A 27141-nucleotide genomic window follows, 5' to 3' on the forward strand; every position below is an offset into this window, starting at 1 on the left:
AGGGTTTATGTGGGACAGGCAATACTATACTCATTTTGCTCAGTAAATCTTTGCAATCGATCAATAGCCTTAAGAGAGCTTTCTCTGAAAATTGTAACGATTTCTTACATCTATTGGATCCTGTGATGGTTGCAGCCACAACAGCTTCTTTTTATTGTCTATCCCAGGAATCATTACTGGAATGCAAATAAAAGCCTCAAAATGGCCTATATAATTAGTAAAACTACTAATAATACAGCAAAAATATTAGCAGAAATTAGAGTTGGGTGAATTCAGGATCACAGTTTTACAAATAAGATCTACTACAGATTATGTTGCTCAAGCATAATCTTCGTTGTCAACAACCACTTGGCATGTTTTGCTTTAATGTGTCAGATTTTTCTCATATTATTGGTGGTCAAGTTATATGATGTGACAGACAAAAATTTCTCAAGTGACCTTTGAATGGCTACCATAGTTAAGATGGCTTTTCCCTTTCCTAGGTCCTCTATTAGCTATTTTATAATTCTCTTATGCTTACCTATACTAATGAGACTAACCATAGAGGGCATTCAAACTTGGCCTCTATTATAGCTAGTATCTATTCTTAAAAAAAAAAAAGGGGGCGATGTTGGGAGCACAAAGGTCTTTGTGCCAAATCACAAGGGAAAACGGTAAAGTTAATCATACAGGGTTGTCTCCTCAAAAAAGGAATACTGTTTCACACATAGAAGGCTGGAAGTGGATGCTGTTAATGACCTGGTGACCTCTGCTATCTATAGAGCCAGACTTCCCAAATACCCAGAATGTTCATCTTAGACTCTCCCTCTCTAGACCTTTCTCTTCAGCTTTGTTTCTCAGTCACTAGAACCCATCATTACAGTAGATGTCACATGTATTTATGGCCTGCTGAACTCCATGCTAACTGTATGATCTGGATGATGGACACCATACCAGATCCTTCCCTAGGCCCTTACATTAATATATGAAACCTATCTCTAGAACCTACCTTTTTTGGAGGAAATGACATGTACTTTGAGTTGAGTTTAGATGTAATTATGCTTCCTTGTGCATTGGGAATTGTATTACACTGAGAAATGTTTTCCAAAGACTAGGTAAGGCTGAACTGACTTTTCCTTCTTACCTCTCACAGTTTGTTTCACTGACAGCTGTGTATGGGGATTCTCACACGCTTAACCTCTGAGTCACCTCTCCAGTGCTCAGGCAGTTCTTAACAACTCAAGTTGACAATATTTACTGTGTCAACTCTGAGACCATTCAGTCTGTGTCTGCTACAATTTCTTTTGTGGAAATCAACTTTATGGTTTCATATGAAACTAGGATTATGACTTATTTACCTATGTTATATTTTATGTTAATCCTGTGTAACAAAGTAAGCCTTAATTCTACATGTATAGATAAGGTTTTTTAGTTTACATAATTATGACACACACACACACAAATGCATACCATATTTATATTTATGTCATCTACTATAATTGTCTTGATAGTTAATGGACATTTCTATGACTCTTTATTAAAGAATTTTAGGGTAAATATAGAGAGCAGATTGCACTTATCACTGACTTAATTCTCAACTTACCATATCCATTCATAGGGCAGAGGCATTCTATGTTTCTTCTCCATGATTTCAGAGGAACTGCTTTACTGTTTTCCATAATACATTCAAATTTTATAAATGATTAAATGCAAGCAACAGCCAAGAGTATCCAAAGCTCAAAATAAATAAAAGATCCAAATAAATCTCTAGAAACCAACTCCAGATATTTATGAATTCCTTGAGGAATTTAAAAGATACTCAATGAGCTAAGCAAGAAGAATAATAAGTAAATGAGGTCAGGAAATTCACAGTATCAAAAAACAGAGTTAAAGCAATGCAAAGACAACAAACTGTAGCTCAGAAAGCTACAATATGAGGGAACAGAAGAGAAATCCTCAAGTTTCATGAAGGAAAGAAACATCACTCAACAACTTCACTAATGCTATGCATCAGAAATCTGAGGACACAGGACTAGAAAGTTCGTATTAGCAGCAGTGTAGAGATGAATATGAAATTCAGCAAGATCAAAAGCTCCCAATGAATAGCACTACATGGAGCCAATTCTCCTCAGAGAATATGTATGACCTTCAGAGACTTTAGAAGTTCAACTGCAAACCACAGTCCCGGAGTGTGTGCGACAGTGAGACTGTCAGTCAGTGTGTTTGGTTTCTCAATGCATTTCACACATGAACATCACGGAAGAGTTGTGTATGACTTAGGACACAATTAACATGCAGCCCTTTATCCCAAGTCCTGTTTGGTAATTGGGAACTATTTAGAGTGGGAACACGTCCTTCCTACATTAGCCCTAACTGATCAGTGAGGAGGTTTTGAGATCTGGGGCCTGTGTTTACACCACATAATAAGAAAACTGTGGTATCTGATACTACAGCAGACTTCTCTGTAGAAGAGATTCTGGCCACAGCATTTTCTTGTATTATAAATTCTTCCACAAATAGGGAGGATCCTCTCAAAAGTTATTGCTGTGTTCCTAACTACATCATCAGTATGATAAACCTTCTTTTGCTACATTACAATGGCACAGAATGTTCTCCAGATCTGGGCTTCATGTACAGAAACAACTTTATTTCTCACCCACAGGGATCATCCCTAACTCTTTCAATGCTGACATGAGTGTCAGCTATCCCGTCACATATACAGGCTCTACACTTACTCTCATACTATCAGTAATACCTCCAACTTCTCCTGTAACATTAGCCTGAATTGTTATCTTTATGCATTACCTCTAGGCCATTCTCTCTCCTCCCTCCCTCCCTCCTCCCTCCCTCCCTCCCTCCCTCCCTTTCTTCTTCTTCTTATTTTTTATGTATATGAGTGGCTTTGCATGAACATAGGTCTAAGCACTGCTTACATGAAGTGCCTGCAATAGCCATAAAAGGGCAACAGATTCTCTGGAACCTAAGTTTTTACAGGAGGGTGTTGAGTATCCATGCAGGGAACTGAACCTGGAAACCGTAAGAGCAACAACTCTGTTAAGACTGCTAAGCCACGTCTACAGCCCCTTGCTTACTGCTTCTTGATTAGCTACTCTAGAGACTTAAATCAAGGAACAATGACACAGAATTCATGGAGCACTGAGGACAAATTTTTTCTTATAGTGTCAGGGTGAGTACAAGGTCACAAAAGACAGTCACACAGAAGTAGGTGACAAAGACATTCTGAGAAGTTTCAGCAACAAGAGGTACTGATTGTGAAAAACATTTTTCTGTAATTATGTGCCTAAGGGCTTACAGGCACAAGAACAAGTCAATCTGAAATACTAGATAAAAGATATTAGAAAGATTATATAGAAATTAATGAAATAGAGACTCAAAGACAACACAAAGAGTCAATGGAATAGACTTGTTTCTGTGAAGAGACAAAAGTACTGACAAAGCACTTTTCTCCCTATCTGAACTAAAAGAGTGAATCCTCAAGTACTAGGGCTGAGCTGAAAAGAGGACATTGTAGTGTATGCCAGTGACGTCAGTGTTACCTTATGGAGTGCTGTGGGAAGTCATACGCAAATAAATCAGAATTGAAGGAGAAAAGGATGAGTTCCTAGAAAGAAGTGAACAAATCAACTTTCTGTCTTAAAACTAAAGCAGGCATTATTTGAGTGCTGAGACTGAAGCAGGAAGAGTTTCTTCGTAGACTCTAAGGCCCGGACAGATTCAGTACAGAATTCTCCTTTCCTTTAGACAAACTTTACACTAATACAAAAAGGAGAATATAGGAGAAACCATGAAGAAAAGGAAGCCTACAAAGTCATCCTCCAAAGCTAGCTTTGCATTGACACCCAAAGCAGATGAGAAAACACAAATACATGCAAAGAAAGATCACAGATCAGTTGTCAGGATGGACATAGACACAGATTCTTCAAATTACATGGAAACAGACCAAAAGCTGAGTTCATGTCAAGACTGTTTCAACACTTACAAACTAATCAATGTAAGACACCAAATATGTAGAATCAGTGAAATGAAACATGACCATGTCAATAGACTCAAGAAAGGCCCATGACAAAATTCACATTTGCTCAGTATAAAAGCTCTGAAGAATGTGAGAATAGAAGGAACGTACCATAATAAAGACAATGAGGTGAGTTTCCGTAGTGTAGTAGTTATCATGTTCGCTTTAACACTCGAAAGGTCCCTGGTTTCAAACCGGGTGGAAACAAAGGTGTCTGTTTGCTGGGCGGTGGTAGCAGCACACACCTTTAATCCCAGCACTCAGGAGGCAGAAGCAGGCGGATCTCTGTGAGTTCGAGGCCAGCCTGGTCTACAGAGCCGAGATCCAGGACAGGCACCACAACTACACGGAGAAACCCTGTCTCGAAAAACCGAAGGAAAAAAAAAAAAGACAATGAGACAAACACTAGCAAAGAAGGAGAACTGGAATCATTCCACTGCAATTAGGACAGAGAAGGGTGTCCACTCCTTCTATACTAACTCAGTACAATGCATTAGTGGGTACACAGTTCAAGAAGGACAGAGAAAAATTTAAAGGGGAAAATATGAGTCAGGAAGCACTTAGACCTCCTACAGAGGTAATAGAACTCTGTAATCCAATAATACCCATGAGAAAGTTCAGATCTGATAGCACTCATAGTCCTCTTAAGAAGCTTAATAAGCTCTTCATAAGCTATATAACCCACATAGGACACCACCTGGTTTTGGGTTTTTGTTTGTTTGTTTGGTTGGTTGTGTTTTTCCAAAATGTTTTTTTAAAAAGGAAGATGGTAAGAAGTCAGCAGACCACTCAGTGTCTAAAAATATCCTGGACTCCCTGCTGGTAGCAAGTATGTCAGAAATTGCTATGCAGGCCATACCCACATATGGATCCTGTGCTATAATCCCAACCTGCCAGCCAAGAAATGCCCATTGGTGTCATAGTGGCAAGATGATTGGGTGGGTAAGAGAAGGCCTTCTGGCTTGATCTGAGGCTGGCTCCACAGAAGGGAATACATAGTTGGTACTGGGAACCTGGGTGAAAGCCAATTAAAAGAAAGATCACAGGCTCTAGGAAGAAATTCATTCCTGACATTTTGCTCCATGTATAAATACTTAAACTGCTTTTAAATTGTTCAGTTCATACCCATAGCCTGGTATTACTTTCAGCCTGGGTCAAAGAAACTTTGTTTTCAATGGGCAAGAGTTATTTCAGAGACTCATAACTGGTCAAATACTAAGAACAGTTGACTGCTTACTTCACAGAGCATAATGGGAATTCCATATTCCCACATCTACATCACAGGGAACATTAAAGAAGAGGAGGTAAAAGATTTTAAGATCTGGAGGATGAGAAGGGGACATAGGTTAAGACTTTGTCATATGACATGACAGTTGGAATTATGAACACACAATGGCCTGGCTACCTGGCCTAAATCTGCCCTAAATCGTACACAAAATATAAGGGAGGCTATTCGGAAGAAAACACAGCTAACCAGGGATGAGAGAGAGGGTGAAGAGGCAGTAATGGTGGGTGATTAAACCTATGCAATGATTAAATATCAGTATTTATTAATTATAAGTATTAAACAAAATTTAAACCAACAGAATTTAAGGGGGATACCAATGCCTAGTCAGAGGCAAATCTTCTTTTGTCATATATATAAACAACTAATTAGAAAAGCCTTATACTTTGTTATTGTTCTATTTATTTAATTAAAACCAGATAGTAAATAAAAATACTTTTTTTTTTTAAATGAAGAAAACAAGCCAGGTGATGGTGGCACACACCTTTAATTTTAGCACTCAGGAGGCAGAGCCTGGTGGATCTTGAGGTCAGCCTGGTCTACAGAGCGAGACCCAGAACAGGCACCAAAACCTATACAGGAAAACCCTGTCTCGAAAAAAACAATACCCCCCCCCCAAAAAAAAAATGAAGGAAAAAAAGTAACCAAGCAGAAGAGACCTCTAAAATGAAAAGTTGAATTCACTGAATAAATTAAGAATGACACAAGAAGGTGGGAAAATTGTGCATCCACATGGAATAGGGCATATTATTGCAAAATTATCAGTGTTAAAAGATGTATCTGATTAACTCAAAATCCATGACAATCGAGCTCCCCATGATTTACTCCATAGGTACAATGAAGAGAATCCTACAAATGTACAGGGAAGCACAAAGACCCTAAGAGAGCAGAGTAAGCCCAGACACACAGAGCACAGCGTCAGTCATCCGAGCTGTGATTTCTGATGACACTAAAGATCCACAGGAACAAGAGCACCTTGGGAATGGCAGAAGAACAGACATACTAAACAATAAGAAAAACAGAAACAGAACCAGGCCAAGCAGGTGAATTTCACCAAAATGGCAAAAACATATGCTACAGAATAGACAGTCTCATCAACAAATGGTGTTGGGAAAAGTGAATATCCACATATAAAAGAATGAAAGGGTCCAGTGAATTCCAATTCACAATTCCAGTGAATTGTGAAGCCTGCAGAGTAGCACAAGGGGAAATAAATCCATATACATTTTCTGAATGGCACTACAAATTAACAGGACACAAGAGCAAGAAGCAACAAACAGGATTGCATGCAATTAAAAACTTGCACAGAAATGGTAATAGCTAAAAGTATGAAGAAACAGCCTACAGAATGGAGAAATCTGTTAGCAAACTTTTAATAGCACAATACAAAAACATAGATTTTCATCAAGAATTAAAAAAAATGCAAAGCAAATAAATATTGCAATCAATAAATAAGCAAAAAAAGAGCATGTTCAAAGTAACTAAAACAACCAAAATGTCCATAGTACATGCTTCACACTTTTAGTCATGAAGAAAATGCTCATCTATTATACACTGAGATCTCATCTCTGCTTAGTCAGTGTGTATACTCAAGGTCCCAAACAATAACAAACCCTGGAGAAAATGCAGGAGGAAGAACACACAGTCTCAGTGGGAATGCAACTCACTGCAACCACCAGGGAAGTCAGTGTTGCAGCTTCCTAAACAACCAAACAAGCAAAAATAGAAAACACAGAGAAGATACTAATCAAGTTTATAAAGGAATTAAATATGCTGCAAATTATCAACAATATAGAAAGGAACTCAGAAAGAGACATAAGAAATAAAGAAAAATTAACAAAATGATTTGTTTTTATATTATCCTTCAGTGATTTCTTGAAATGTATGTGGACACTCTTCCCCAAATCAAACATAAATATAGGATACAGCTTCAGGAATATATCATAAGAAGTCAGCTGGTTATGTCAAAGTCACTACCTGGAGGGATCAGGGAATTCCTCCAGAGGAAGCCAAATTCCAAAAAGCTTTTGGTGTTAGTTGGCTTGTTATATATCAGCTGTTTTCTGTTATGAAAATCATGTGTGCCTTCATAGTTTTCCCAACTGACTTTTCCCTAAGAAGGGTTAAGAGTGTAGACTTATCAATCTCTGGACTTAAACATTCCAGGTATTTGGAGAACAGCCTCAGGAAAGGCTTTCTCTGGAATCAGATAGCTCCCTTGGTCACTTTCAAGGACTAGCAGTAACAACAGTCCACATGAAAGTCTCCTGATTTAAGGCAAATTGCACAAGGAGACACCGCCTAGGTCAGGTGGATGTTAAGTAATAGCTTTACACAATTTAGCTCAGACCCTCCATTCTTACAGCCTTACTAACTTTCTAGACTTTTAACTCCTTACCTAACCACTTCTAGGAATAGTTAGATAACTTTCTATGCTGACAGCTATGCTCAGCCAGAACCCTAGTTCAAGCCTCCCTGTAATTATCATTGGCAGCATCCAGCCAGGTCCATCCCCAGATGGAGGAAAGTACCTTATCAGAGATACCTCTGTACTAAGAACAGACTTAAGCATCTAGGCTACCTGTTTGAGAAGGCCTAGCAGATGTGCCAATTAAGCTTAACTTCCTCCTTTCCCAAACTTTACCTCTAGTTCCAGATCTCCCTTTAACTATCATCAGAGGCATCGAGCTATACACAGGTTGCCTAGCGACTGAGCACACTTTCCCCCACCCTGCAGAAAAACGGCAGATAGCTTGGACAGATAGGAGCCACAGGAAAAAAGAAGACAGTTTTGTTTTCTCCCATTGGCCTAGCAACTTATAGATCTTAACATTTTCTACCAATAACATTTAAGATTATAGTTGAGCACATAAGAGCCCTCTTCTTAGACATTACCTGAATCTAGCCTTTAGTTAATTCATTTCCCCATTGGTCACTTTCCTTTGGGGTTGCAAATGATAATTAACGGTTATTGCCTCTCTATGTGATTCTTATCACCCCTCCGTTTGACCCTGGAAGCCTGGCTTTGCACAGCTTAGGAATTACTGCTTGTAAGTGTATATATACCAGGACTTCCAGGGCACAGGAGGACAGAGAAGAGAAAAGAGAATGGAAGAACTAGATGGGTAAGAACTTGAGAGGAACAAACTGAGATGGGGAAGAACTAGATTGAAGGGCTAGAAGAGAATACTAGAGGGATGAGATGGAAGATGAGGAAGAGTCAGATGGGGAAGTACTAGGTGGGTAAGAACAAGAAGAAAAGGACCTAGTTGAGGGAGAGTTAAGACAAGAGAATTAAGATAGAACTTAGAGGGAACAGTAGATAAATATAGAGAGAAATCAGGCAAGAAAGGAGCTAGGCACGAGAACAGAACTGAAGCTGTGTATAAAGGATGTTATGCCAGAGGAATTAAAGCAAATGGACTAAGAAGTCGGTGTGCTGAGATTCTATTTCCTGAAAATAGTCCTCGACATTAGTAGTTCTCTCTCCTGAGCCCCTGGGATGTATAATATTAAGGCTGGTCCCGCTAATATTATACAAGAATATTTTATGAAAGTACTTCCTTCAAATATAAGGATACAAAATGCTAAGAGTGAAGGAAGTTTTTTAATAAGATATGCTGTGATGAGGGTTGGTCATAATAATGGTAGATAAAAGAAAAAGCCAAATCTATCAACATAGAAAACAAAAATTTTAACAAATGATCAAATGGTCCATTTTCCAGAAGGTTATGTGATCAATATAAATGCATTTCACATAACAGTTTCCAAATACATGAAGCAATCAATGACAGAATTGTAGGAAGCAAGTAAGACAGTGAAGCAGGAAAGTTTCAACATCCTTCACTGGGTGATGTTGGAAAACAGACAAAACATTAGTGAGAAAAACCATGAACAGCACAGAAAACCAGTAACGTCTAGCAGGCCTCCAGAGAATCATCCACACAACAGCAGAAGACACCCAGCTTCTAATTCCAAGCAGCATTCTCCAGTGTAACCATGTCTTAGAAATAGAACAAGTCTTCAAACCTAGTGAAGATCAATGACTAAAAAGTATCTTCTCCAAGAAATTGCAATGCTGATATCAACAGTACAAAACAGAAAAAGAATACATAAAAGGTAAGTGAATACTGACTCACTGATAGCATGTTCTTATTCAAACACAGGAAGAAATGTAAAAGAATGTTTGTGTTCTGTAAAGACTCCAAGTAATTGTGCCAAGCTCATATAGGCATTTTTCACATGAATAGAGAAATTGTGAGAAACAACTTCAAAGACTTCAAAAATTATTAGAGAAGGACCAAATCCAGAGGTGATTTCAAAATATACAGAAGTTATAGCCATGCAAATCAATGCAAATCATTGAGAGTTGACATGAAGACAGAAGACAGGGAATATCAATGGACAGACAATGCAGTCAGAGTTTAATACTCTGCAAAGATACTAAGCAAATCTTATCAAAATCCTGTTGGCATTATTTTAGGAAATGGAGAAAGTAACCCTAAGACAACAGAACCTGAAGAAGCTATAAAATGCTCCAAAAATTGAGAACAGGAAAAACCAAGAGGCATCAATGGTTCTAACTAAACATTATATTCAAATTATAGTAATGAAAATCTTTAATATTGGTATAAAGGCATGATCAGTGATATGAAAGAGGGACAATAAAATTTTATTTGCCTTTGAGTCTTTCATTAGATAGTCTTTTAATACCTATAATAGGATAATCCTGAGATTATCCTCAGTGGAACACTCCAGAATCAATTCAAATGAAATAGAATGTGGCAAAACCAATTTAATGCTCTGTTTCCACTGTCATTTGAGCCTCTCACTAGCCCTTTATTCCTTCCTCAATTCCCCTTACACACCTGGAACCTCGGCGATTGTCTCCTCTCTCTTCTCCATCCAGGGCTCATTGTTCTGATTCCCAGGTGAGCAGGACTGGCTGAGCAGTGGGAGACCTGCATTTAGGAAAGTACCTGGAAATTCCCATGGAACAAACATGAAGGATGCTGACGTTTGCAAAAGGATAAACATGAGGGAGAGAGAAAATATCAGGATAAATCTCTCTCTTTCTCTGAGGATTTCACTTTACTCTGTGAGATGTGAGACTCATTCACTCACAGCTCACACACGTCAGAGTAGTTTTCTCAGGAACCCTGAGCAGGAGAAAGGGAGACTGCAAGAAAACTTTCTTACCCACAGAAACCAGACTGTTGTACTTTGCCAACAGGAGACCTTTGTAAAGAGCCAGGTTAGCAGGGTTGAGGCATTCTAATTCCTCCTGCAAGAAATAAGTCCACAGTCACAGCACCGAATGTCAACAAAGCTTGAAACAAACAAACAAACAAACAAACAAACAAAAAACCAAGTTCGGCCACATCTTCACAGACAGAGGGCTTTTCTTGAACCAAGAAACATTTTCTGATCTAGGTGAGTGATCATAATAATTCAAAGAGTGCTTTCTAATTTTGTTTTCATCTAAAGTGAGTTTCCCAACTATAAAAAAGAGTCTGGGCTGATATCCATTCACAGCATCCATAAAGTGCTTGCTTGGACCTAAGGTATTACATTAATATCTAAACATAGGAAGATACATTCTGAATGCGGCATGTACATCATAGAATGCACACATGGAAATTAATGGGGAGTAAAAGTTTGCTTAGTAAAAGTTAATGTTTACAACCATAACTGCAGCACTTGATAAAGTATTGTTATGGGTAGCCCAAAAGAGATTAGCACTCAACAGTTTATAGCCAACTCAAAGTCTTTATTCCATCCAGCAGAGACCACACTCAAGTGTTCAGGGTCCTAGGAAAGGCTCCAAGTATCCAGAACATGGGTTTTTAAGGGCAGAGACCTCGGTCCAGGAATCTTGCTTGGCAGTTGCAGGAGGAGTTTTTAACAGAAGTAAGCCGTTTTTAACAGAAGCTAAGAGAGGATGTTAGCCTGCCTGAGGCGGGGTTCCCGCACACACAGGCATCTAGGATAAAAGGTTAGCTGGGGGAGATTCTCCACAAAAAAGCACTTTTAACAAAGGCTAAGTAAGATAGATTAGCTAGGACATCCTGACCTTTGGTTTCTAGAATAGAGTTGGGTAGTTTTCCGTGGGATTCTCCATCAAGGAAATCAGACTCTAGTTAACCCTGGAAACAGCCTCAGCAAGAATACAAGATGGAGGAACCTCTGCACTGTCTTGTCCTGTCACAGTGTATTTTCTGATTCAGTCAAATCTGCACTGGTTCCTCATGTGGCTAATATCTACAAAGCTCTTTGGGTGCCTAGTCCCAGGGAAAGCATGCATGAATTTAAATTCCAGGAGCTTTGTAAATAGAAAAAAGAACGGTGTTTGCAGCAGCACATAATGCAAGCATAAAGCTCTACCAGGTTACTTTGTGAAAATACTCTGACAACCATAAGATTAATGAAAAATTCACGATTAAGTCCCAGTTCATAGGCTCTCAAACTTCCCGACAATGGTAAGGTATCAGCGACAGAATAGTGAGAGCGGCGTCCTTAAGAGCAGCCTCCGTGAGCACATCCCGGTCCCTCCCCTCCCGTGTCCCAGCCCCGCCGCTCCTCTGACCTGGGAGGTTCCAGGGCCGCCGGGCTGCGGTTCCCGCCACTGCGCTGCTGACTGGTGACTTTCCCTGGCCACCCCACGTGGCACCTGTGGCTACCGGGAGTTTTCAGGTTCTCCGAGAGAAGCGACTGTCCTCCACCCCGGAATCCGGACCAGAGAGCTCTCCCAGGTCCCACAGTGAATGGTGGAGTTTCCTGTCACTCTGGCCTGGCTCCTGAGAGTGTCTCCCTGGCCCCGCCCACTACACGCCGGTTCCGGTTACGTGATTCCTTTAAGTCCGCCCACGCCAGGCGCTTTCCCTTTCTTAATTACTTTTCCAAATCCATCGAAGTTTTTTCTTTTACCATCTCTCCTCTAATCGGGCGAATGCCCCCGCTCTGCCGAGACCCGTCCCTCCCACTCGGTCTCAGGCTGCCTTCCCCACAGCTCCAGCTGTCAGGCTGCCCTGCACCCGCTCTGCACAGCCTCCCCACATGCTCGCTGCCAGCCTAGACCAGAACTGCATCTAGGAGGACGCTGCACCCCCGTATCTGACCCCTACCCTGGGATCTGAACCTTTCAGATACAAGCTTTTTTTTCCAAACTTCTCATCTTGGGGTAGCAGCCTCCTGGGTTAAAAATGCACAGCAAAAGACAACACCCTAAATTCTGGTGATCAGGTCCCATTCCCAGAACAAATTAAAACGAAGACAATATGCCCTTAACTCAAATCTCAGACCGTAGCTGTATCCCTTAAGAAAAGCACTTTAAATGATATCCATGACACAGAACTGAAAAACCAGAGTCATGTTCAAGGAGGTCAAAGCATATAGAGCACGTTAATGAACTCAAAGAGGTAAGTATAAAATGATTGATGGGCAAGAAAACAGCAAATGCCTGAAGGAAAAGAGGACAATGCAGGATATGAAAACTAAATTCAATAAATAGCTAGAAACACCGAAAAAACCCAAAATGAAGTGAAACAGGAAATGGAGAATGCAATAAGCCTAATAATAAAATGAATCAAATAGGAGACAAAGTATCAGGTTTGAAGACCAAATAGAGGAGCCGGATTTCTCAATCAAAGAAAACGAAGAATTAAAATAAAATGCTCCATATAAGTAGCACTATTTAAGGTAAAAATGAAACCCAGCTGCACACCCTACTCTTATATAAAAAGTACTGTAAATTTTAAACACAGTAACTCACCCTAGAGAGATTTCCCGGGAAGCTGGATAATCATTTCCATCATTATACAAATGAATGACTCTAAAAAGCCATCTTTATCCTTCCTCCACAATTACCAGGTGAATATCCGGAATTACACCATTAGCAATAATGACTTGGGGGCAGACATTTCAGGAACTCAGGATTTTGAGAGGAAATGGGTGTCTCAGGAAATCATTGGTCACTCAGTCCTTTTACAGCCTAGTGCTGAATTCACCCTGTACTGTACTCATGTAACTGCTAGATGGTGGCATTGGCATTTTGCTAACTCTCAAGGAACTTTGTCTTCCAGGAATCATTTAAAAGCTGTTTTTACTTAAAACATAGGAAATTTATTTTTAAAAAACGCAGAAACCCGTTGCTGTCCCAGATGCAGAAAATAAACAATGTATATGGCCACAGCCCTAAACAAGTCAGCTACACCATCCCATCTAAGGCTTTGAGAACACTGAGGAAGAGGTGGTGGGAAGGAAATAAGAAGGGGAAGAGGGGGAGTGGGCATGACCTGCCATTCTCCAGACTCCACACAACTAGAGTAATCAGTAACCCAGAGCAACTGTCTTACCTGCACTGCCCACACTCAAAACCTGCCTTAGCCACAATCAGCCTAGGACAGGGAGAGGCTCACAGGGCCCTTATAGCTCTCAACTGTGGCTATGGATAGACTTTAGGAGAAGGGGTATCACTGTCTTTACTTGTGTCTCCCCTGAGGAACCACCAGGCTCTAATACATAGCACCAAACCCACATTCTCACAGATGGGCCCTGGTTAATCTCGATGGGTCAAAAAACAAAGTGAATAGAAATGAATACGAGAGAGAGGGAGGAGGGAGGGAGGGAGGGAGGGAGGGAGGGAGGGAGAGAGAGAGAGAGAGAGAGAGAGAGAGAGAGAGAGAGAGAGAGAGAGAGAGAGAGAGAAGAGGACACACACACACACCACACACAGAGGAGGGCAGGTATGGGGAGAGAGAATTATTGGAGGAATGGTCCAGGATTGTAGGGAGTCAGGCATGAGAGTGCAATTGAAAGTGAGGTATGTCATGTGAAAAGGGAAAAAAATATTAAAATGACCACATCAGTCTGTACTTTCATTTTTGTGGGGAATCAGGTAATACCAGCTTCATTAAGAATCTGGAAGTCTCACTTTCCTTTTACATCAAGGAATATTTTAAGTAGTTTCAGTATCAGTTATTCTCTGAAGTTTTGACAGAATTCTGTGATAAATCAATCTTCTTGGTGATTCTTTTTCTTTTCTTTCTCTCTTCTTTTTTTTCTTGAATCGGGGTACATTTATTATTGCCTCACTGTTGTTGCTGCTTAATTATCAGTTTATTTATTTCAATGTTGATGTAATTTTGGTATGTGGTATGAATCAGATTATTTGTCCATTTCTTTTGAAGTTTCCAATGTAGTTTCCTGGAGGTGTTTAAAGTCAGTGGACATCAGATACACTTGTACACTTGTGTCTATTGATTAGGATGTGCAGTTGGCTTAGGTACTTCTCAGGTCATGTTGACAAAAATAATTCTGAATACACAGCTATCAGGGAGATGCAGACTAAATCTCCCCTAAGATTCCATTACATCACAGTCAGAATAGCCATCATCAGGAAAAAAAATTCTGGCATGAATGTGAGTAAATGGACAGTATTATACACCGCTTATGGGAATGTAAATTAGAGCAGCAACTTTGGAAAACGGTCTAGATTTTTCTCAAAAAAAAAAACTAGAAGTAAAAGTAAAAGTACTATATATAATACACTCTTTATTCTCTTTTTTTCTCTTTTATTTTATTTTATTTTACAATACCATTCAGTTCTACTTGTCAGCCACAGGTTCCCCTATTCTCCCCCCTCCCACACCCTCCCCTTACTCTCAGTCTACCCTCCATTCCCACCCCCTCCAGGGCAAATCCTCCCCCGAGGACTGCAATCAACCTGGTAGACTCAGTCCAGGCAGGTCCAGTCCCTTCCTCCCAGACTGAGCCAAGTGTCCCTGTATAAGCTCCAGGTTTCAAACAGCCAACTCATGCAATGAGCACAGGACTTGGTCCCACTGCCTAGTTGCCTCCCAAACTGATCAAGCCAATAAAACTGTCTCACGTATTCAGAGGGCCTGATCCAGCTGGGGGCCCCTCAGCCTTTGGTTCATAGTTCATGTGTTTCCATTCATTTGGCTATTTTTTTCAACAATTTTGTAAAACCGAAATTTATTATAAGCCACAGTCATCCTAGGGACCTCCATGATGTATGTATAGCCTCTATGGTTCTATGGGTTGTGGTCTGATTGTTCTTTATTTTATATCTAGAATCCACTTATGAGTGAGTACATACCATGACTGTCTTTCTGGGTTTGGGTTACCTCACTCAGGATGATTTTTTCTAGTCCCATCCATTTGCCTGCAAATTTCATGCTTTCATTGATTTTCTCTGCTGTGTAGTACTCCATTGTGTATATGTACCACATTTTTTCCATCCATTCTTCCGTTGACGGGCATCTAGGTTGTTTCCAGGTTCTGGCTATTACAAATAGTGCTGCTATGAACATAGCTGAGCATGTATCTTTATGGTATGAATCAGCATTCCTTGGTTTTATGCCCAAGAGTGGGATGGCTGGGTCTTGAGGTAGTTCGATTCCTAATTTTCTGAGAAACCGCCATACTGATTTCCACAGTGGTTGTACAAGTTTACATTCCCACCAAGAGTGGAGGAGTGTTCCCTTTGCTCCACATCCTCTCCAACATTGGCTGTCATTGGTGTTTTTGATTGTAGCCATTCTGACAGGTGTAAGGTGGTATCTCAGAGTCGTTTTGATTTGCATTTCTCTGATGATTAAGGATGTTGAGCATTACTTTAAATGTCTTTCAGCCATTTGTAGTTCTTGTTTTGTGAATTCTCTGTTTAGCTCTTAAGCCCATTTTTTAACTGGACTGTTCAGTATTTTGATGTCTAGTTTCTTGAGTTCTTTATATACTGTGGAGATCAATCCTCTGTCAGATGTGGGGTTGGTGAAGATCTTTTCCCATTCTGTTGGCTGTCTTTTTGTCTTATTGACTGTGTCTTTTGCCCTGCAAAAGCTTCTCAGTTTTGAGAGGTCCCATTTATTAATTGTTGTGCTCAGGGTCTGTGCTGTTGGTGTTTTATTTAGGAAATGGTCTCCAGTGCCAATGCGTTCAAGAGTGCTTCCTACTTTCTTTTCTATTAAGTTTAGTGTAACTGGATTTATGTTCAGGTCTTTGATCCACTTGGACTTGAGTTTTGTGCATGGTGACAGATATGGATTTATTTGTAATCTTTTACATATTGACATCCAGTTATGCCAGCACCATTTGTTGAAGATACTTTCTTTGTTCCATTGTATAGTTTTGGCTCCTTTGTCAAAAAACAGGTTTTCATATGTGCATGGATTAATGTCAGGGTCTTCAATTCGATTCCATTGGTCCGTATGTCGGTTTTTATACCAGTACCAAGCTGTTTTTATTACTATAGCTCTATAGCAGAGTTTGAGGTCAGGGATGATGATGCCTCCAAAGATTGCTTTATCATATAGGATTCTTTTAGCTATCCTGGGTCTTTTGTTTTTCCATATGAAGTTGAGTATTTTTCTTTCCAAGTCTGTGAAGAATTGTGTTGGGATTTTGATGGGGATTGCATTGAATCTGTAGATTGATTTTGGTAAGATTGCCATTTTTACTATGTTAATCCTACCTATCCATGAGTATGGGAGATCCTTCCATTTTCTGATATCTTCTTCAATTTCTTTCTTTAGAGATTTAAAGTTCTTATCAAAAAGGTTCTTCACTTGTTTAGTTAATGTTATCCCAAGGTATTTTATATTATTTGTGGCTATTGTAAAGGGTGATGTTTCTCTGACTTCTTTCTCAGCCCTTTTATCGCTTGTGTTTCGGAGGGCTACTGATTTTTTTGAGTTGATCTTGTATCCTGCCACTTTACTGAAGGAGTTTATTAGCTGTAGGAGTTTCCTGGTAGAGTTTTTGGGGTCACTTATATATACTATCATATCATCTGCAAATAGTGAAAGTTTGACTTCTTCCTTGCCAATTTGTATCCCTTTGATCTCCTTTTGTTGTCTTATTGCTCTAGCTAGAACTTCTAGTACTATATTGAATAAATATGGGGAGAGTGGACAGCCTTGTCTTGTTCCTGAATTTAGTGGTATCACTTTGAGTTTCTCTCCGTTTAATTTGATGTTTGCTGTTGGCTTGCTATAAATTGCTTTTATTATGTTTAGAAATGTTCCTTGTATTCCTGATCTTTCTAAGACCTTTATCATGAAGGGGCGTTGGATTTTTTTTTTTTTTTTTTTGGTTTTTTGAGACAGGATTTCTCTGTGTGGCTTTGCGCCTTTCCTGGATCTCACTTGGTAACCCAGGTTGGCCTCGAACTCACAGAGATCCACCTGTCTCTGCCTCCCGAGTGCTGGGATTAAAGGCATGCGCCACCACTGCCTGGCTGGGGGTGTTGGATTTTGTCAAAGGCTTTTTCAGCGTTTGAGGAGATGATCATGTGGTTTTTTTCTTTCAGTTTGTTTATATGGTGCATTACATTGACTGATTTTCGTATGTTGAACCATCCTTGCATCCCTGGGATGAATCCTACTTGGTCGTGATGGATGATTGTTTTGATGTATTCTTGGATTCAGTTTGCCAATATTTTGTTGAGTATTTTTGCATCAATGTTCATGAGGGAGATTGGTCTGTAGTTCTCTTTCTTTGTTGCATCTTTGTGTGGTTTGGGTATGAGGGTAATTGTAGCCTCATAAAAAGAGTTTGGTAGTGTTACTTCTGTTTCTATTTGTGTGGAACACTTTGAAGAGGATTGGTATTAGTTCTTCTTTGAAAGTCTGGTAGAACTCTGCGCTGAAACCATCTGGTCCTGGACTTTTTTTGGTTGGGAGACTTTTCATGACTGTTTCTATTTCTTTAGGGGTTATTGGCCTATTTAAATGGTTTATCTGGTCTTGATTTAATTTTGGTATGTGGTATTTATCCAGAAAATTGTCCATTTCTTCCTGGTTTTCCATTTTTGTGGAGTACAGGTTTTTGAAGTATGATCTGATGATTCTCTGGATATCCTCGTTGTCTGTTGTTATGTCTCCCTTTTCATTTCTGATTTTGTGAATTTGGGTGCTCTCTCTTTGCCTTTTGGTTAATTTGGCTAGGGGTTTGTCTATCTTGTTGATTTTTTCAAAGAACCAACTCTTTGTTTCATTGATTTTTTTTGTATTGTTCTCTTGTTTTCTGTTTCGTTGATTTCAGCCCTCAATTTGATTATTTCTTGGCGTCTATTTCTCCTGGGTGAGTTTGTTTCTTTTTGTTCTAGAGCTTTCAGTTGTGCTGTTAAGTCATTGGTATGGGATTGCTCCATCTTCTTTATGTGTGCATTTAGAGCTATGAATTTTCCTTTTAGCACTGCTTTCCTAGTGTCACATAAGTTTGGGTATGTTGTACTTTCATTTTCATTGAATTCTAGGAAATCTTTAATTTCTTTCTTTATTTCTTCCTTGACTCATTGATGTTTCAGGTGGGCATTATTCAGTTTCCATGAGTTTGTGGGTTTTCTATAATTTTTGTTGTTGTTGAGGTCTAACTTTAAGGCATGGTGGTCTGATAAGATACAGGAGGTTATTCTAATTTTTTTGTATCTGTTGAGATTTGTTTTGTGTCCAAGCATGTGGTCAATTTTTGAGCAGGTTCCATGGGGTGCTGAGAAGAAGGTATATTCTTTTGTGTTAGGATGGAATGTTCTGTAGATATCTATTAGGTCCATTTGAGTCATAACATCTGTTAGGTCCTTTATTTCCTTGTTAAGTTTGAGTCTGGTAGATCTGTCTTTTGGTGAGAGTGGTGTGTTAAAATCTCCCACTACTAATGTGAGGGGTTTGATGTGCATTTTAAACTTTAGTAGTGTTTCTTTTATGAATGTGGGTGCTTTTGTATTTGGAGCATAAATGTTTAGAATCGAGACTTCATCTTGGTGGATTTTTCCCGTGATAAATATGTAATGTCCATCCTGATCTCTTTTGATTGATTTTAGTTTGAAATCTATTTTATTAGATATTAGGATAGCTACACCAGCTTGTTTCTTAGGTCCATTTGCTTGGAAAGCCTTTTCCCAGCCCTTTACTCAGAGGTAGTGTCTGTCTTTGAAGTTAAGGTGTGTTTCTTGTATGCAGCAGATGGATGGGTCCTGTTTTCTTATCCATTCTGTTAGCCTGTGTCTTTTTATAGGTGAGTTGAGACCATTGGTATTGATGGATATTAATGACCAGTGATTGTTAATTCCTGTTATTTTTGGTGGTTGTGTTATGTTGTCCTTTTGTGGTGTATGTTGGTGTGGGATTATCTATTGCTTGATTTTTCATGGATGTGTTTAGCTTCTTTGGGTTGGATTTTCCCTTCTAGTGCTTTCTGTAGGGCTGGGTTTGTGGACAAGTATTGATTAAATCTGGTTTTATCCTGGAATATTTTGTTTACTCCGCCTATGGTGATTGAGAGTTTTGTTGGGTATAATAGTCTGGGTTGGCATCCATGGTCTCTTAGTGTCTGCATGAGATTTGTCCATGATCTTCTAGCTTTCATAGTCTCTATTGAGTAGTCTGGTGTTATTCTGATGGGTTTGCCTTTATATGTTACTTGGTCTTTTTCCTTTGCGGCTCTTAATATTTTTTCTTTGTTCTGTGTGTTTAGTGTTTTGATTATTATGTGGTGAAGGGACTTTTTTTTTGGATCCAGCCTATTCGGTGTTCTGTAAGCTTCTTGTATCTTCATAGGTATTTCTTTCTTTAGGTTAGGAAAGTTTTCTCCTATGATTTTGTTGAATATATTTTCTGTGCCTTTGAGTTGGTATTCTTCTCCTTCTTCTATCCCTATTATTCTTAGATTTGGTCTTTTCATGGTGTCCCAAATTTCCTGGACGTTTTGTGTTATGACTTTTTTGTCTTTAGTGTTTTCTTTGACTGATGAATCTCTTTTCTCTATTGTGTCTCAGTGTCAGAGATTCTCTGTTCCATCTCTTGCAATCAGTTGGTTATGCTTGTTTCTGTAGTTCCTTTTCATTTAGTCAGGATTTCTATTTCCAGCATTCCCTCAGCATGTGTTTTCTTTATTGTCTCAAATTCATTTTTCAGATCTTGGAATGTTTCTTTCATCTGTTTAATTGCATTTACTTGGCTTTCTTTGATTTCTTCCCATTTTTTGTTCGTTTTTTCTTCCATTTCTTTTTTTTTTTTTTTTTTTTAATAGAGAAATCCTAAGAATAAAACTTTATTTTCAACAGCTCATTAATATTACCCTAAAAACATATTAGAAACACATTTGATTTACATATGGATCCAACATGAAAAGAAATATACATGACTTGACTAAAAAAAAAAAACCACTACCTTTAAAATTCATGCCTCACTGCTTTAAGAAATCTTAGATTAAGTCATCTGAAAATTTATTTACAAGAGTAAAAATTGGAAGTAAACATTCTAGAGACTTATCTTCTGAATTATTGACAAATTAATGCAATATTCTTTTTCAAATTCATTCACTGGAATCTTAAAAAATTATTGTTACATAAGGAATTTTCACAAAACCCTGAAAATTGTTTTATAGCTGATAACTTTGTTATAAAAGTTTTGATATTGGGTACATTCTCAGAGGTCTGCCAACTGAAGATATCTGCACATCCATTTAAGATTTCTCACTATGGTATGCACTATCATGTCTGTGAATACAACCAAGATGACTAAAGGCATTCCTACAGACAACACGACACTGGCTCTCTGCTCTATGCACTGGCATGTTAAGAATACTTTTCCATGTTAGGAATTCCTTCTAGTGTGAGTCTTCTCATGTATTTTAAGGGAACTGGAACGAGTAAAGGCTTTCCCACATTGCTTGCAAATGTAAGGTTTCTCACCAGTGTGAATTTGTTCATGTCTTTGACAATCACTTAAAGTATAAAAGGATTTCCCACACTGTTTACATACAAAAGGTTTCTCTCCACTGTGGATCCTTTCATGCCGTCGAAGGGAACTGTGACCAGTGAAGGCTTTCTCACATTGTTCACACTTATATGGTTTCTCTCCAGTGTGAATCCGTTCATGTATTCTAAACTTACTAAAAGAAAGGAAGCCCTTCCCGCACTGCTCACAGACATAGGGCTTTTCAACACTGTGAATCCTTTCATGATTTCGAAGGGCACTGGGATTAGTGAAGGCCTTCCCACAATTCTTACAAACATAGGGTTTCTCACCACTGTGAATTTGTTCATGTCTCTGACAACCACTCAAAGAAGAGAAACCTTTTCCACAATGCTTACATACGTAGGGTTTTTCTCCACTGTGAATTCTTTCATGACGTCGAAGCGAACTACGATCAGTGAAGGCTTTCCCACATAGTTTACATACACAGAGTTTCTCTCCAGAATGAGTCAGTTCATGTTTTCGAAAGTTACTGGAAGAAATAAAACCTTTCCCACATTGCTTACATACATAGGGTTTCTCCCCACAGTGAATCCTTTCATGGCACCGAAGGGAGGTATGACGAGTGAAGGCTTTTCCACACTGCTTACATACATAGGGTTTCTCCCCACTGTGAATCCTCTCATGGTATCGAAGGGAACTGTCAACACTAAAGACTTTACCACATTGCTTACATTTATAGGGTTTCTCTCCAGTGTGTGTCCTTTCATGTATTCGAAGGGTACTGGAAGAATTGAAACCTTTTCCACATTGCAGACATACATGGGGCTTCTCACCGCTGTGAATTCTCTCGTGATATCGAAGAGAACTGAGAGTAGTGAAGGCTTTCTCACACAGCTTGCACAGATAGGGCTTTTCTCCAGTGTGACATCGCTTATGGGTTTGAATGGAATTGTAATAACTGAAGGCTTTCCCACACTGCTTACAGACGTAGGGTTTCTCTCCAGTGTGACAGCGTTTATGGGTTTGAAAGGAATAGTAGTAAGTGAAAGCCTTCCCACATTGTGTGCACACATAAGGTTTTTCTCCAGTGTGAGTTCTTTCATGGTCTTGAAAGTTAGTCAAATAACTGAAGGCCTTACCACATATATTACATCTGTATGGTTTCTCTCCAGTATGAGTACGTTCATGTCTTCGAATGTTACTCAGAAAAGAAAAGGATTTCCCACATTGTGTACATAAATAGGGTTTCTCTCCAGTGTGAGTTCTTTCATGTTCTTGAAAGTTAGTCAAACAAGTAAAGGTTTTATCACATATATTACATCTGTATGGTTTCTCTCCAGTATGAGTTCGTTCATGTCTTCTAATGTTACTCAAAAAAGAAAAGGTTTTCCCACATTGTTTACATACATAGGGTTTCTTTCCAGTGTGGATCTTTTCAACATACTGAAGAAAATCAGGATAAGTAAAAGCATTATAATGCTGCTCATCCATATATATTTCTTCTCTAGTTTCATTATTCACACGTATTTGAATGTAACCATTACTTCTGAAGATTTTCTCACACTGGTTAAATTCATAGGATCTCTGTCCAGTGTCAGTGTCTTCATGCTTTAGAAAGCATTCTGGATAAATGAAGGCTTTCTCACATTCCCCAATCTTATAGAGTCTCTCTCCACACAGCTCATACTGATGAGGTTTATGTGTAGTTTGAAGAGGCATAGACACATTAAGAGATGAATGACCAATGAGCATGTTGTCTTCATACACATGGCTTTCACAAATCATTGTTCTATGAGAAATTTTCCTGTTCACAATGGTGTTTGGAATCTGTCTCAAGATTTCTTCACATTCATTATCTTTGTTATGTTCCAACAGTCTTTCTACAACTTCATTTCTTTGATTTCTTCTAGAATATCTGTGGTCATTGTCTATGTACTGGTCTTTTTGTGGTTTTCCTATAGCAGCCAGGTTCCTGAAGGTTTCCTCCATCACATCTCTGTGCAGCTTCTTTTGGGAAGGATCTAGTAAAGCCCACTCCTCGACAGTGAAGTTTACAGCTACATCTTCAAAGGTCACAGAGTCCATGTCTGCGCTCGGGGCCTCGCCGGTCACACATCCAGCGAGGCTCAGTCACCCCGGGCCCCCACGGATGACGTGACAGCACCGCGACCGTGGCGGTGCGGGCAGCGAGATGGCGGGAGAGGGACTTCCGCCCCGCTCGCTGGCGCTGCAGCCGGGGCCGGCGAGTGCACTCATCGGACACTGTGTCTGCACCCGCGCTTCCCTGGGACCCTCAAAACTGTTCCTGCCCTTAGGTGTCACACGGCTACGGAGGCCGAACCACCCCGACTCCCTCTTCCGTCAGTACGTATCCGCGACTAGGGAGGCACCAGGAAGAAGGATGGCGGGCGAGGGACTTCCGCCCCGCCTGCCGGGGCGCCTGTCCCGATGGCTCGCGGTCCACCCCACGGCCTTCACCATGGCTCCTGGGGTTGTCGGGCCCACAGCTACACAGGCTGAGCAACCCCCTGCCTCAGCTGCCGGGACCACGCAAGCCTGCGACTCTCTTCCATTTCTTTAAGGGTGTTTTTTATTTCCTCTTCAATGGAGTTTTTCATTTCCTCTTTAAGGAAAGTTTTTATTTCCTCTTTGAGGGAATGTTTTATTTCTTCTTTAAGGGCCTCTATCATCTTCTTAAAGTCATTTTTAGGGTTGATTTCTTCTGTTTCTTCTGTCTTGGTATGTTCATGTCTTGCAGGTGTAGAGTCACTAAGTTCTGATGTTGCCATATAGGTCTTTATATTGTTGCCTGTATTTTTGTACTGGCATCTACTCATCTCTTCCTCTGTGCGGTGCAGGTGATGTCTGTGTTTGAGAGTGCCTCTCTTGTTCTAATTTTTAGTCTTGGTTTAGTAGGAGTTCTTGGTTAAATTGGTGCTATTGGGCTATTTCTTCAGCTGCAGCTGATCTCAGTCGGTGAAGTATATACTTATGATTCTGGTGATGTGATTTGGTGGATAGGCAGTGCTTTCTTCTGTGTTCCCAGGTCACGATTTCTTCATTCGTCAACTTATCAGCTGATCTTGTTTCTTCAGACTTTAAACTGTAGGCATCTGAATCCTCTCCTAGATGGATTTCAGCTGAGCGGGGTAGTCTCACCAACACCTCCAAGTTGTTGGGTTTCTCAGGATCATCAGCTGGGCCCTGGGTTGTCCTCATATGGTGTGTTCAGATTCGTTCTGGTTCTGTCCCATGGAGATAGCTTCTTCCCAGGGTGTTGGGGTTAGGCCTGTCCCTGTTCCACGCTGCATCTGCTTGTCTCCGTCGCCGGGCCTGTATGTCCCTGTCAGCTGCCGCTGGGTCTGTCTGCCTCTGTGGGCCACGGCTGGGTCTGTATGTTTCTGCTGGCTGCCGCCGGGCCTGAATGTCCCTGTCGGCTGCTGCTGCCGGCCCGTCTACCTCTGCAGGCTGCAGCTGGGCCTGTCTGCCTCTGTGGGCCGCCGCCGTGGGCCTACCTGCATCTGCTTGTCTCCACCGCCGGGCCTGTCTCCTGTTTATTCTCTTGATTGTTCTCTACAATTCTCTGTATACACCCAAGCTGAGGAAAAGAGACCCCAGTATTATCCAAGTTCCTTTAGGGATTCTAGCTAAGAAATAGATTTGTCATAATTATAATGAAGACTATGTTTCTCTGGTGTGTTCTGAGGTTTAAGCTGTACAGTCACAAGTGTGACAGTAAAAAGGTACCCCAGTTCTAGAGGGGGTAAAAGCTCAGAAAAACAAACTCAGAATTAAGGCCCTGTCTTTAAAGCACAGGGTTGTGAGCATGTTCAATTTTCAGATAATATGGCTACTTGTTTTACATTGTTGTAAGTTTATTGTTTCTCTGTGTATGAAAAGCAAGCAAGAAAGAAAAAAAAAGACATCACCAGCTAATAGTATATGTGCTGCTGAAGCGAGCACAGTCACCAGCTAATAGATTCTGTAGATATGCCTGGATTAAACACATTAGTGATTAACTCCAGATCACCAATAATACATCCAAGTTGAGTTAAGGAAAGAAATGAAAGCTTTTAACTAAGAGTCCAGATCTGAATTCTTTACTTCGTACTCCCTGCATCTTGTTAGGGACAGACAGAGTACACAGACAGACTGACACACAGAGACAGATTCACAAGATAGCCTTCTGGCAGGCACAGTTTGAGACTCATGCAACGGACAGCAGAGGTCAGAAGACACAGGAAGTGTGAAGGAGAGAGCAAAATCTGGACTTTCTCTTGATTAAATGACTCCAATGGTGAAGTATTTATTTCTTTCCTTGACATTGATTCTTCATTGATGACTGTGGAGGGGCCCCAAAACAGCTTGACCACACAGCCACCACCATGACAGGATTAGAGGCCCAGACACAGCTTCTGTGACAGGCTTCCTGGCAGGCAACACCCAGATCCAGGAAAAGCCTTAAGCTTAACACCACCCAGGGATCCACACAGGGATGGGGAAGTACCTAACATCCCAAACATTGCAACCATTAGATAAGGTGGCCAGATGAGTCTAGCACACACCTCTTTTTGTCTTACAGATACCCCTAGACAATTGTCAGCCAATCAGAGTCCTAAACCCTGGAAATCCCCTCACCCCAATTTCTGCTGTGATAAAACCCTACCTTGCCTGGGCTCTGGGCTCTCTGTTCTCACCACTGTGCTGGACAGACAGAGAGACCAAGCTAGGAGCTTGAAGAGAATAAAAGCTCTTTGCTTTTACATGCAGAATTTGGTCTCTGTGGTGGTCTTTTGGGGGTCTCCACAATCTGGGCATAACAATGGCTTGGAGTTAATCACTAACACATATAATCTGTATGCATATGCATATACTTATGTAACACTGTTAAATGAAAAAAAGAGGCCATGAATTTGAAAGAGAGCAAGCAAGAAGGAGTATATGGGAAGGCTTGGAGGGAAGAAGGGAAAGGAAGAAATGATTTAGTTATATTATAATCTCAAAATGTAAAAGAAATAATTCTATAAAAAGAAATGAAGATATTGCTGCCAAAAATAGTTTTTGAGAACAGTTTAAATCACAATTAACAAAATTAGCCTATTGTTACATTTATAAGCTATGTATATTTTAATTATATCAAGCCTAGCAATTATGAAAAATGGTCTCTACAAACAGGCTTATCCTAAAATTTTAAGTTTGCATATAAAAAAGCAGTTTAGAGATTTTTTAATCATATAATAAAAGTATGTCTTAATAATTGACTTATCCTTTAAATGTATAAACTAGGTTATCTTTTCATAAGGTAGTAAAGATGCCTTAAAGTATATTTATTTTATATGTATGGGTGTTTTGGCTGCATATGTGTGAATTCACCACATGCTCACAGTGCCTCAGAGAGCAGAGCATTGAATCCCTTGTAACTGGAGTTACAGACAGTTGTGAGCCACCCTGTGGGTGCTGAGACCAAATCTGGGTCCTCTGTAAGAACCACAAGTGTTTTTAACTGCTGAAACATCTCTCCAGTCCTGATAGAAACCAACTAGATTAATCTCTCCTTGGCTAGGATTAAGGTAATATATCCACGGTGAAATAAATGAGAGGAGAGATCTCCTCAATACCTTTTTTTCCCCATATCACCAATGGCTCACAGCAAATGGCCAAATGAAACAACTTCCACATCGTCATAGCATGCTCTATATGCTGATGCATATAGCATTAATTTCTGTAGTATTGTAGTATGATTGCTACAAACAGTACAGCAACTATTCCTCCCCAAACAAACCAGTCATTAAATGGGACATTATCATTATATTGAATAAAATAGGTTATATGAAGATAGGCAAATATTACATGTTTGGTTTCTTTCATTTATGTGTTATAGGATTTTCTATAGATACAAAAAAAAACATTTATTGGGGGTGCAGGATGTGGTCAATGCACATAAGATGGCTGAAACATTATGTCTGTGTGAAAATAAACATCATACAATGGAAAAAATGATGCCTAGTGATGGTGAGCACAAATGTTTCTTCTTTTGAGAATTTTCTGTTTAGTTCCATGGCCCAATATTCATGCGGCTGCTTATTTTCTTAATGTTTATTTTTTTTAAGACCTCATACATT

General features: G+C 39.8%; 2 protein-coding genes across 2 annotated transcripts in view; both read right to left on the bottom strand.

The window, feature by feature from the left end:
- The window catches only part of LOC114688240 (zinc finger protein 420-like), a 33350-nt gene extending 21251 nt beyond the window's left edge, over positions 1–12099 (bottom strand). The window contains 3 exon segments of the mRNA XM_028862863.2: positions 10166–10258; positions 10497–10581; positions 11884–12099. The gene's annotated coding sequence lies outside the window, so the exon portion shown is untranslated.
- An 8254-nt stretch (positions 12100–20353) lies between these two features.
- Positions 20354–23440, bottom strand: LOC114688243 (zinc finger protein 14-like). Its single transcript, XM_037202609.1, has one exon. The coding sequence runs from the start codon at positions 23102–23104 to the stop codon at positions 20915–20917; it is 2190 nt and encodes a 729-aa protein (XP_037058504.1). The 5' UTR covers positions 23105–23440; the 3' UTR covers positions 20354–20914.
- Between the last annotated feature and the right edge of the window lie 3701 nt (positions 23441–27141).

Source organism: Peromyscus leucopus, chromosome 1 (assembly GCF_004664715.2).
Source record: "Peromyscus leucopus breed LL Stock chromosome 1, UCI_PerLeu_2.1, whole genome shotgun sequence".
Taxonomy (NCBI): Eukaryota; Metazoa; Chordata; class Mammalia; order Rodentia; family Cricetidae; genus Peromyscus; species Peromyscus leucopus.